The sequence below is a fragment of the Xiphias gladius genome, chromosome 21 (assembly GCF_016859285.1).
Source record: "Xiphias gladius isolate SHS-SW01 ecotype Sanya breed wild chromosome 21, ASM1685928v1, whole genome shotgun sequence".
In the NCBI taxonomy this organism is placed as follows: Eukaryota; Metazoa; Chordata; class Actinopteri; order Istiophoriformes; family Xiphiidae; genus Xiphias; species Xiphias gladius.
The window spans coordinates 23,438,889-23,451,857 of NC_053420.1; the positions used below are offsets into that span (position 1 = coordinate 23,438,889).

Here is a 12,969-nt window from a genome sequence, read left to right on the forward strand (position 1 = left end):
ATCTGGATTAGTGATGCCAGTATAAACAGGCTCACTTTTTCTTTTTTTTTTCTTTTTTTGTAGCATTAGATTTTTGTACTTTTACATTATGTTTTGCTCCAGCAAAGCCTCTGGCCATGTGAGCCTGGACCAAACTGCATAATAGTGCACGTGGTGCAGAGCAGGTGTGCTGGAGGAGTCACTGGGGTGGGTGCAGTGGGTTAACACTTTAATACTGCATTTGGCATCATTTAACTTTAGCTACATACGACACATTCCTTTCATGACTCAAAACTCATCTCTGAATAAGCTATAAGGCGCTGAAATGACTGCATTTGAGTTGAACTATCTTGGTTGCACGGTCTGTAAGGCTGCCCTCAGTTTTCATTCTCAGTGGAAAGGCGGGCACTGGATACACATGAGGTTCTCAAGCAGCAAAACGATTCCTTTATGAATCCTCAGTGAGTCTTTACAAACATTTTCCCCTCCAAGTGGATGGACATGAGATACGGATGCTCCAAGCAAAGCCTTCCATTAAACACTAGCTTCAACAACACTGAACCTTTGAACAAATGAACACAGACTTCACTTGTCATTTAAATTAACACCTACACATCACTTTTTTTTTTTTTTTTCAGAACAGGACGACAACATCACATCTCATATATGACGAAAAGCTGAGGCAGGATGGGCTGGTGGCTACGGAGACATGCCCCCCTGCTGAAGTGTCCACGACCAAGTCACTAGATCCCTCGCCAATTGTAAGGGATGCTCTTCAGTATCTCAGAGAGCCCTGACCTGTGGGCTCCCTGTGGAGAGGAGCTTCCGGTACAAATGAGCCGAATGAACGAGGACATTATTATCAAGACATCCAATGACGCACAGGGAGACACGAAGCTGGAGTCAGTGTAATCCATTGGGTGTGAATGTTGACATCCTGTCAAGACTGATATCTGCCTCGCAGTCCTCCAAGTCACAAACTGAGTCGGTGGCGTTTTCGTTGTTGTGAGAAAACTGTGAAATCCTGTCAAAAGTCTCTTCGTGCTCAATACATTCAACCACGTTGGGGATCATGTTGACATAGGCGTTCGCGATTTCCTTGTGGATGAGGGTATCTTGGTTATATGAGACCAGCTCGTTGCTGATGTTAACAGTTTCCACCGGCGTGTTGGAGCAGAAATGGCGACAACCCAAGAGGCTGGCGAAGGCCTTCCTGAACTCGGCGTTGAAGGCGTAAATGATGGGGTTTAGGGAGGAGTTGGTCCAGCCGAACCACACGAAGACGTCGAAAGTTGTCTCGCTGACGCACGGTAGACCCGCGTCCCGGTCTGTGGCCGGCCTGTCGCAGAACGGGACCATGCAGTTTAGGACGAAGAAAGGTAACCAGCAACACACAAAGACACCCATAATCACCGACAGAGTTTTGAACACTTTGGTTTCCCGTTTAATCGACGTTTTCAAGGTGTTGTGGTGTTGGCACTCGATTCTGTTGGTCCTGCAACTTTGCGCGTGTTCTGCGGCTCTCTCCAGGGAGGCTATTCTTCTAATTTGTATTTGTGCAATCCGGTATATTCTCGTGTATGTCACAATCATGATTGCCACGGGAATATAGAAGCTTATCAAAGAGGAGGATATAGCGTACTCTCTGCTCAGGCTGGAGTCGCAGTTTTCTTCCATCTGCCGACTCGTGGAAGAGTTGTGCGCCCCAGCCATGTCGTCTCCGCTGGCTTTGTGCCAGTTCAGCTGGACCGGTATGAATGAAATGAGCACAGACAACGTCCAAGTGATGCTAATCATTACAAAGGCAACTCGCTGGGTCATTTTCCTCTCGTAGCGGAAGGGGCTCGAGATGGCCCAGTATCTATCCACGCTGATAATGCAGAGGTTCAGGATGGAGGCGGTGGAGCACATAATGTCAAAAGCGACCCAGACGTTACAGAAAGTGCCAAACGGCCAGTACCCCGCCACCTCTGCCACAGCTTTCCATGGCATCACCAGGACGGCCACGAATAAATCCGATAGAGCCAGGGAGACGATGAAAATGTTGGTGACTTTGGTCCGCAGGTGCCGAAAGCGCAGCACCGCGGAGCAAACCAGGATGTTCCCCAGGAGGGTCCATAGGATGAGCAGGGACAGCAGACAGCCCGTCACTGTGCGCGCCACCATGTCCTTCCTCCCGTCACTTGTTGCCTCTGTTTCGGTGCTGTTCCACATAATCTCTCCGAGGGGTGCCGGCACAGAGTCAATCCCCTGCACCGATGAGAGATACTTGGCTGGGTTCTCCATGCGCCTCTTCAAGTAAAACTGCAGTCCATTGCTCCGTGCGCGGGGACGGGCGCAATCATCAGCCACTCACCGCATAGTCCCAGTTGACCGGCTCGGCTGCCAGCCTGCTGTGGAGTGCAAAACAGACGGGGAGAGAGCAGAGAGCGCGTTAAAACTGAGCCGAGCGACTCGCCAGGTGCGCTGTGGGGCTGAAACGCAGCGGGCAGTGGCGAGCGCATGTTGCAGCCTGGCCGGTCCGGTTTTCTGACCTGGCTTGATCAGTGAATCTCTCAGTCCAAGATACCCAGAGCGCGGTGTGAGTGAGGAGGGAGTCCCTGCAGCCTAAAACACATTAGCCTAACCAGGGCTGGGCGCACACTCCATCACGCCTCTTTTGTGCGTGGTGTTACGCACAACTGTGCACTGTTCTAGGATAGGGGTGTGAGGAAGCCCTCAACATTTTGAAGGTTTTCGTTGGAAACTCCAAATTGCGTAATTACAAACTCTAATTCAATCGAAAGCTTTCTTCCAGTGGTGGACTGTCTATCCTCTGGTGCGCATTCTCTAGGTATATTTGACATCAAACAATACTGCGGTCGCTGGAATGAAAGTATTCATAATACATATATAATATACATTTCATGTATTGTATATAGGTTGCAGACACACCCAGGCCAGTTCATGTATAAAAACAAGTGGAGGTACAGTAATTGTAAATAGAAATGAGCCACACGTGCAGACTACTTTAGCACTTACAGAGCTGTCCGTGGTGCTGAAACAGCAGACGGTCTGAAGCATATAGCATTCATGGCCCCTTCAAAGGGCAGACACACCCCATATCTATCTATCTATCTATCTATCTATCTATCTATCTATCTATCTATCTGTCTATCTATCTATCTATCTATCTATCTATCTATCTATCTATCTATCTATCTATCTATCTTTAAAAAAAACTCCCATGACAGATCACGAATTTGATTCATACTTTCATTACCAGCACCATAATCTGCCATACTCCCCTACTTTACAGTAGGACTCTAGTATAAAACCACCCAAAACTCTTTTTTTAACACATTTTCAGCCTGATATAAAAAGCTATAGCATAAGTTTTAATGCCTGCGCCTCAATGCAAAAAAGCCACTGGGTCTTTTCAAACGTGGGGGGGGGCGAAATAAATCTTTTTCAGAGTGTCCCAGAACATCGGTGGATGTTTGCCCTCTGACGACCTCCCGACTGGAGGTCACAGCTCACCCACGTGTCAGAGTTGCTTGAACAGGTGAGTCACATTGACACTCTCAGCGGGCACGCGAGGCCAGGAGCTCTGCGCGCGCTGTGCGTCGTCGCGTGTCCGTGCGACAGCAGCAGCGGCAGCAGCGGCAGCAGCAGCAGCGCCGTTTCCGGCTTTGAAACGTCACAGATATTTTTAGCCGTGTCTGCGTGCCTGTCAAATCGTTCTGACACTACGTCTAAATAATCTCCCGCCGCCCGATGCCAAATTCTCCGGAGTAGCCTAACCTATAATCTGGGGATGTCGGGTCAGGAGGCAACCTGTGTCCGGCCCAACGTCTACTTCTCCCCATACAGATGTTACTACAGATGTTACCACAGGCACTGAATTAATATGCTTAGATCAAAGGTATGATGCTTATGGACGTGTCTCGGGAGGTAGGCTACTGACTAAAATGCGTTTATTTGGAATATTGTTGCTGCATTTAAATTAAAGAAAATCACAGATTATTATTGATTAACATTAAGTCACAACCTGGAGGCAAAGTTGTGTTTTAGTGAGAATTTATGTTATTATTTTGTATACTTTTGTGTGTCTTTTAACATTGATGTGTTTTTTCATCATTTTTGTAAGAAGCAGTTATTAAAGATGTCTTGGCACAACAGTCCAAGCCTAAGTCGTCTATTGCTCATGAGGTTTTGAAGTGTCCTATCAAACTCTCAAAAAAATAAAACACAAATACGTGGCGCCATCCTGTGGTGCAAAGGTCTACTACAACTCCCCCCCCAGAAGTTTAGTGAAAAAAGTTGAAAACAGCGAGGAGATCCTCAGTGTTAAAAAAGCAGATAACATAAAGGAAGACAACATAAGAGATGTGAAGGTCTTGCATATGAAAAAGAAAACTATTCTTTATTTCAAGAGGGCAAAGATATACATTCATCACTACTGTACACATAATTTCATATGAGCACCATTTCATTGGAATTTCGCAAAATCGTATCACAGCTTCTGAATGATTTTGATCAGCATGGCAGTATTTACAGAGATGATAAACAGTAATATTGTAGTTTTCACCTAATAACAAGGATTTTACCACAACTTGGCACATAGTTAGAATACATACAGTGGATAGCACCAGGTTGAGAACTTGCTGGACGTCTGACTGAAATTATACATTGATTTGACATAAAATTGTACAGTACAACTATACAGTATATCTGTGCTTTACAGTATATCTAGAAGAAACAAGTGATGGTTTTTATTGCTGATTCTTTGGGTGTAAACATACGATCTCTGGTCTGGTGTAGTAGTTGTCATCATGCCAGCATGTTTTATGTTATTGTAATAATCCTGGAACCATTGACATATGAGATTCCTACTTTAAACAACACAGATGCACCTGATTTGAACAATATTAAACCAGTGCCTTTTCATGTTAACATCGATGAATTCAACATGTTATCAGTTTATAGAATGGAAAATCTTTTGGACAGTCAATTTGTTATCCGACCTTGTACTTGTCAATAAAATGTGGATACAGATCACAGGACTCTAAGTATAACTGAAAACAGTGCTACCCAGTAACATAATTTTATCTTAACTTTCCATTCAACTCGACAGAACAGAGAATCAGGATGCAGGAAGTCACAGATGAACCTTAAATGACTGAGATAGGCAGGTGCTACTTCTGAGAACTATTGTCCAACTCATAAAGATTATTCAAAATACAGTGCTGTTCTAAGATTGTCAGTATCCTTGTAGCTCAAGTGTTGAACAACATCCATTAAACTAACTGAACGACTAAGGAAAAGTAAATGAGAACCTTATCCATAAAGAGTATGCACATTTCAAATGCAGATAAAATATGGGTCAAGTGGTTCACCAATGCACTTGTGGCTTTGTGAAATACAGTACTATTACCTTATTAGATATATGAGACTAAGGTTTTTCAGTGGCTGAACTTGTATTTCAGATATAAAAATCAAGTGAGTAGACTATTCTATACTGTCAGTTACTAATATGAAACCGTACAAAATGTGTGTGTCAGATACACCATATATATTTTACATGATGCATCAGGGAGAAAATCCTACTGACATGTGACTATAAAACAAAAAGTACACAGGGCCCTTTTTAAATTCTTGAAACCCAAAGTTCTGTTCATCGCCATCTTTAATAAGCCTCGTGTTATACAAGGTAATTCTTCAAGGAACGCAGGCTATTAGGTTCGTCTTCCTCTGTGATCTCCTCACTGAGGGATCTATGCTTTGTTTGTCTCCACAGCTTGCTTTAAAGTCTGTTGGAGTGTGACCCAGACTGCCTCCTGAACGGTTGACCTGCGCCATGAGATGGTCTCGGGAGCCGGTGGTGACAAGCGCTCTTGTGCATGCTATCTGGTATTGTCAGTCATCTGCTATTCTGTCAGACCCGGCGGAACACCTCAAAGAGGGAGGCGACTGAGTGCATGCGGTAAAAAAGGTTCAAAGGAATGGCAAAATTGAGAACTGTTGTCCATATGCTGAAGCCGAATGTCTCCTGTTCCAACCCGTTGTCATACTGTGGCCGGCAGCCAAATGCGGGAAGGATCCATAGCTGAAAGACGGAAATTGAATTAATTAAACTTCTGTTCATTGATTTCTCAGCCACAGGGTAAGTCCAAGAAACTATAGACACCAAAGTGACATATTATCACCTTATAGAGTTGTTGTAGCAAACGTGTTAGTAAATAGTTGCCTATTCAAGCATCCAACAGACACAGAGCAAAATTAACATTCATTTGAAGTCGTGTTTCTGGCCACTTGATGAATTTAAGTCTGATATTCACTCTCAACTCTTGAGTCAAATTTCCCGGCTCTTTAGCTGCTAAATGGTCCACTAAGTTCAACAGGTAGTCAATAACTTTGACTGCCTTTTTTTTAGTGCAGAGCTGGTAGTGTACAGCGAGTTTATCAGAGCTTTTCCCTAAAAACAGCTTCTAGCTCTGTCTTGAAAAAAGACTGATGAGAGCGATGAGGCTGAACCAAAACAGTTGTGGGCCATTAAATCAAAACAATGACCTGAAAGGCACTAAAACACTCCGTAGACCTGAGGGGAACTGAGGAGTCGGGTGATAATGCTCTGTTGGTTTTTCGCTATGAGACACCTGCCACATTACACATAGTTATTTGATCCATTGTTAATAGAAAATATTGATTGGAGCAGCTTTAAAACAACAATCTGCTGCTCTGATAGAAGCTTACAGGAACATTAAGTGGAAATTTCCTGGGTGAACCTGATTTAGATTCACATAAGCATTTTAAGTAGCTGATTGCCATTAAGTAGATTCTTTACACAACATACTTCCATTCTCATCAACAACATCTCATTCAGCATCAACATCTCATGTAATTTAATTGACATTCAATTAACATACTCACCGAAATGTTGCACATTATGAGGAAAACAGCAATGTTCTTCAGGATTTGCCTCTTTACATTTGGAGGCTCCATTATTTTGTTCCCCACAGGCAGTGGCACCTCTGATGGTTTCCTCGGACATCTGTACACCTGACCGCTCTCCTCATGCTCGTGCTCCATGGTGACGCAGGCCCTGTCTGGAGTCTCATAGGCTCGGTTGATGATGCCATTGTACGGTGGGGCTAAAGAGGAAGTCACCGAGAAGATTTCTGGAGCAGAGGGTAGTTCCGGGTCCTCCCTTCCTCCATCTTCCTGCTGGCGGTAAAGAGACTCTATGATAAAGAGGTTCTGCATGTACTTCTCCAAAACAATAAGCAGAGAGTAGATGAAGTTAGTCCAGAGGAAAGGAGGACTGCTGTTGGCACTTAACACCGCCACTATGCTGCACCAGGACATAAGCCAGGAGCCAACAGAGGATCCAAACAGCAGCTCTGTGTCCAGCTGTCTTGACGGGTTCTTGGAGGTGTCCAGTGGCATGTGGTCCACTCGGTATATGAGTAGACCTGAAGCACCGGCAAAGCACATGAACACCAGCATGACAATGCCGTAAATGTAGAACATAATAATGGCTGACTGACGTGTTTGAAGGGACTCCACATGCGTGATGTAGACTACCAAGATCCCGATAGTGCTGGCCAGGGCAAGTAGACCCAGAATAGGGCCTAGAGACAGGCCCTGGGTTTTGGTAGCCAGCCTTTTCCGGTTCGAAGAAAGGTCAATGGTCCGTCCAATGTTCTTCCACATGACGAAGAGCATGGCAGAGACAAAGATGTGGTACTCGATGTTGAAGGGATAGAGATAGTATAGGCTGCTAGTGAACATCGAGCAAGTGCTGGTGGTGCAGTTACAGAGAGGCTCTGAGTGCACTGCAAAACAAATAAAAACAGATGCAAATGCATGAGAGCTATGAAAAATACAAAAAAAAACATATCTATGCTGCCCTACATTAACACTGTTTTTCTGTCTTGAAGGACAATATTAACAAAACCATATCCATCTGTCAGGACATAATACTGTTCTGACAGAGTGAGAAACCAAAAGCATAAACATTCGTGTAAACATACATATAAAAATAGAATAAATTAATAGTAAATATTTAATAGACTGGTTTAGTTTATCTAAATCTAAATGAAAATGATGTCAGCACTTCATTATGCAGAGGTCAAAGAGTAATATACTGCCCTTTACAAAAAGGCAGTGCTGGCCAAGCTGAATGAATGAAAAAAGTGACTTACATTTGTGTATAATTTCATTTTTTGCAGATTTTAAACTGTCAAATATAAATGCTATGAAAGCATTGAGGCAAAATTATAACTGGTAAACCTTTGCTCTAATCCAGTCCAATCTTAAATGTTTCAAGAAAACCATTTTGAAATGCGGATTAGGTGTGACATCCTTATACACAATCTCTTCTGAAAATTAACTTACTACAGCGAACATTAGAGCAAGCATCAGATGCAGACACTTATATCCACTAACGTAGTGTTTCCCAACTTTTTTGGCTTGTTACAAAGCAGTGTCTCCTGGGAAACCCTTGTTAATACATACTGTATAACTACTAGTTGTGACCAGTTCAACCAAAAAGTGATTTTTTTGCTTGCCTTATCTGAATATTTTAAAAAGAAAAAAAAGAAAAAAAAAAAACAAGATTAGAAGGTGGTCTGAAAAAATAAACATAAATATGTGTAGTAGTTATGGTGGTTCCGACCCCCATGTTGGACACCACTGCTCTACACCACTCCAATAATTTGGATCACCACAGCAATGAAGCACTACATTTTTAAGGTCACACTAAAATCAAAGCAAAGGATGGCCCTTCAAGCCCCTTCTTGTAAGAATGTTTTTTGGTATTTATTGTATGTCTCTCCACTACTGGGCACCCAGGATCCCCCTTTTATCTGCTTCTTGGTTAACTTTGTTTTAAATGTTTTTAGATTTGTGATGAAACCTAAATTTGACACAACTACAAAGCCCAGTATTTTTTTTTTTAGTACAGTGCAACTTTAAAGTTTCAATCGTGTTTTGTTTTTTAATAAAGTTATAGACCATCTTTTGCAACAAAAAACTCCGCAATAACTTTCTATCTAAGCCCTTGATGGTCAGTATTGATTAGCCCTATATTACTGGATTGAATTTGAAATTTCACTCATTAGCTGAACTCATGAGCATCTTAGACGTTGATGACCAAACACTTTTTGTACTTACGCACTCCTTGTAAAGCCCACCCCAAGATACGATAGTAATGCTGTTGCCCTCAAGGGATCTTCTCAACTAAACCCTGCCATGTGCCCCCCCTCACCCACCTCTACCCTTCACCTCCCAAAAGCCACTACTATGGTCCTGCACCCTTTAATTAAAACAGGAACAACAGTCAGGGTGCAGCCAGCCTCACAGTCAGCCGGATATGAGGGGGAGCAGCCGAACCCCCCAACCCTAGGCTTAGATGTATCAGTTACTGTAATTGCAGCACCCTTGGGAGTAAGCAGCCTGGGGACAAAGCCGTCTGAGGTCAAGTGGGGGGTTGCCAAGGAGGGTGGTGGTGGCTGAAGTGTGGGGAAAGGGCCGGGGAGGGGGCCTCAGCGTTAGCAACACTGTGTGTCTCTACTGAAACCTAATAGAGAGACGTTCGACACAAACAAGACTGAGTGGGCCTGCTGGGCTAACCTCCCTTCCCCTCACAAACCCTCCTCTCCTTACTTTTTCTTTCATCCATTGAAGTGAGATCTCAAGTGGACTATTGTACTTTTCTTCTAGGTACAAGCCAGCAATCGACCCCTTGGCCCCTTACCGATGGAGAGGTTTCCGTAGCCCAGGGCCGAGAGTCTTCTCATATGGTTGTTCAAGAAGTGCTCGGCCTCTGACATCACACCGTTGCACCACAGGAGGAGGTTGGTAAACACTGCATGGATTACACCGAATCTGAGGAGACATTTGAAAACAAGGTTGATGACCCATCATCTGTTAGCATGTGGCAGTGTTGTGATACACTTTTGTCTTGATGTGCATGCATGTCGATTTCAGATTTAGCTCTTTCTTTAGTCGCTGGTGACATGTTTCATGACTCTGATATGATGAGATTTATGGGTATAACAAAAATGGATATGACAAGAACTAAAGTGTTGTTAAATTACAATATCACATATTTCACAAACCTCTCAAATGTTTCAAAGCTCTTGATGACATCCTTGATGTGAAACCAAAGAAAATGCACCTAAACACCAAAAAAAACCAAAAACAAGACACAGAACCTTAATTTAACTGACAAGACATAACACATTTCTTTAACAGCAAAGTCAACTTAAGAAGTATTTAGTTCCCTTTACCAGAAGGATTTCCCTTGTCATATGCAGTTACACTCACATAACATGGACAATGATAGGATTATATTGTTGCAGCAACTCTGTGCTTGCCTCAACAACAAAGAGCACATTATTCAAAGACCTACCTGGTTAAGTGGTGCACAGAAAAAAAAAAGACACGGTGTCTAACACTGCTGAAAGATTATCGCTGTATTGAAATTAAAGTGGGGCGGTAAACTTGCCTGTGCTATGGTGTGAGTTGCATGGATGACAGGATATACCCCGAGCACAGCCGACACACAAGACTGATAGCCAACATAATACCCGATTCGGAAAGCGTCCATAATGAGTGAAAGGAGCGCGAGGAGAGTCAAACCACCTACCGAGAAAAGAAAGATACCAAGTTATTATTAGCACGGATGACCAAAAAAATTCAAGGTTTCTTTTGGCTATAGGGAGAATTTTCAAGTTTTCCTTCATTTGTCAAACCACAAACACTCAGAGCTAGTTAGGATTCTGAATGATGCATACTGAACAGCACTTCTCTAATCTCCAAACACGGGGACAAGAATCAAACTCATTTGCCATGTTGCGCATCGACTGCTGTAAATCCCGCGCGTAATCGTGCAAACTCACCTCTTATCCAGCATGTGGTGGCGTGGACATCTTTCTCGGTCCGCGTGTTCTTCTGTCTGTCCCGCACCAGGATGTACCACATCATCCAGATCAGCTGGAGGATCATGAGGCAGGTGACGAAGGACAGCAGGTGCTCTTCCTTGACAAAGGGGTCGTGGTGCGCGATGGCCAGCATCAGCGCCGCCCCGATCAGAAGCAGATTGGTCCCGTACTGACCGCTGAGGATCTCCGCGTTCTTCCTCGGATAGTCCCCTGACAGGTTGAGTTTCAATTTGGTGAAAATCTTCTTGTCGTGCTCGGAGCTGGACGACGAGGAGGAGCTGTGACAGTACTTGTTCAGACACATAATATCCAGGCCGCTGTGTTCCACCATGGTGGGAGACATGTATAAAACAAAAACAAACAAACAAACAAAAAAAAATCGCAGAACCGAGAGAAGAGGAAAGTCAAAGTCGCGCGCTATAAGTGCATTTGAGGGAGGCCAGGTGCACAACCTGTTGCTACAAGGTGGGGATTCAGACGGAGAGGTGCCGTGCCAAACATGCTCATTCAGTCTTCAAGGTCCGGCTCAGTGGCCACGCACAGTTTCAGTGTCCAGCCTCGCCGGGGATGGACTTGATAGATGCCACTGTCATCTTGAAATCCTGAAGCTGAACTATCTGGTCGTGTAGCAGTCCCGCCGAGTCACTGAAAATGGGGGGTTGCGTTTCAGTCTTTGGTGATCCCAGACCCCCGTCCTCTTGAACCCCCCATATGTTTCAGAGAAACCACGGGGCTCGCTGTGCCAACCATTCACCGCCTAAAGAAGCGAAAAAGCACTAAGCACGGAATGATCCACAATAACAGAAGAAGAAAAAAAAAGAAAAGAAAAAACTAGCTTCGTCCAAATCCACCTTTTCAGAGAAGCTGCCAGCCGGTCTTACCGAGTCTGCTGAAATCCCCTCAGGGTGGCTATCGAGTGTTAAGGCCCTAGATGAGAGGAAAAGGGAGATGAAATTTCACGAACCTGCGATTTTTACAGGCTGGACGCAAGTGACCTGTCCCGACTGAATGCGCGTCAAATCCAGGTGCCACCTCCTCAAATCCTTACGTCCAATGGTTGGGATGCGGTGGTCTGCTTGTGGCGGTGGTTTTGAAGAATCGGATTTCAGCTGGTCCACTTCACAATGGCTTTTTGTGAGGAGGGGAACACCGACGCCACTCGCGCAGAGAGCTCTTCTGGCTATGACCGTGTAACCCCTGGTTCAATATAAATAGCCTGGGACGGATGCACGCAATCAGCGTAACAATAGACTGACAGGTGATTTGTGTGATGGGAATTTTTTTTTGGGGGGGGCGGGGGGGTTATAGAGAGGCTTTTAATCATGCATTTACTTCAAAGACAAATATGGCTCATTTCAATTCAATCTAAAAAAGTAAAGCGCAATTAGTGAAACTGATGGGCTACATTTAGCATAGTGGCTCCACAAGAGCGCCTTTATTCTGCTTCAGGAGTCTTTTCAGTCCCCCAGGACTAAAAAAAAAAAAACAACAAACAAACAAACCCATTTTAAAAACCTTGACAGGCCGTCGAAGAAGGCGGTTGTTGGATGCTTGAAATAGGGCGATGGTCCTCACGCAGACCTTTGGGGGGTAAATCAGGCTAGATAAATGGATAAGATAAATGAATGGTAACTTGTGAAGCTCTTAATGTGAAGAACTTCTTACTCATATCGCTGCCCGCTACCGTCCGTTTCGAACAAACCTGCAGCTCACGCGAGGTCAAGTTATGTTCAAACGGCGCAAACAACAAACAGTCTGATCCCGTGTTTTTCAGACGTACTTCCCGAAGCAGGGTCTGGCGGGGTTTTGGCGAAGGCGGCCGTGTCGCCGTGTCGCCGGCAGGACTGACTCTCAAGGACAAGATCGATGGCGGCCAACGGCGCGCCAGTAAGCCAGGCGCACGAGCGCATCCGTGCCGCATGACGTTGCCGCACGCGCGCTCTTACAACTCAAAGCAGCGACTCGGTGTGTTTCCCCATCAGCAGCGCGTGGAGGGGAAACAACCGCGAAACGGGAGGACAAGTGACCTATCTTTCAACTTGTGCTCTTTTTTTTTGTTTGT

The 12,969-nt window shown here is 44.5% G+C and overlaps 2 protein-coding genes across 2 annotated transcripts; both read right to left on the reverse strand.

The window, feature by feature from the left end:
• Window positions 1–882: 882 nt before the first annotated feature.
• Window positions 883–2,265, reverse strand: drd5a (dopamine receptor D5a). The gene has a single exon (XM_040159393.1). It carries the CDS (start codon window positions 2,263–2,265, stop codon window positions 883–885), a length of 1,383 nt encoding a protein of 460 aa, XP_040015327.1.
• Window positions 2,266–5,896: 3,631 nt separating this feature from the next.
• Window positions 5,897–11,238, reverse strand: otop1 (otopetrin 1). The gene is made up of 6 exons (XM_040159381.1): window positions 10,866–11,238; window positions 10,472–10,608; window positions 10,083–10,141; window positions 9,719–9,849; window positions 6,892–7,796; window positions 5,897–6,067 (listed from the first exon to the last, which is right to left on the reverse strand). Exons 1-6 carry the CDS (start codon window positions 11,236–11,238, stop codon window positions 5,897–5,899), a joined length of 1,776 nt encoding a protein of 591 aa, XP_040015315.1.
• Window positions 11,239–12,969: the final 1,731 nt, after the last annotated feature.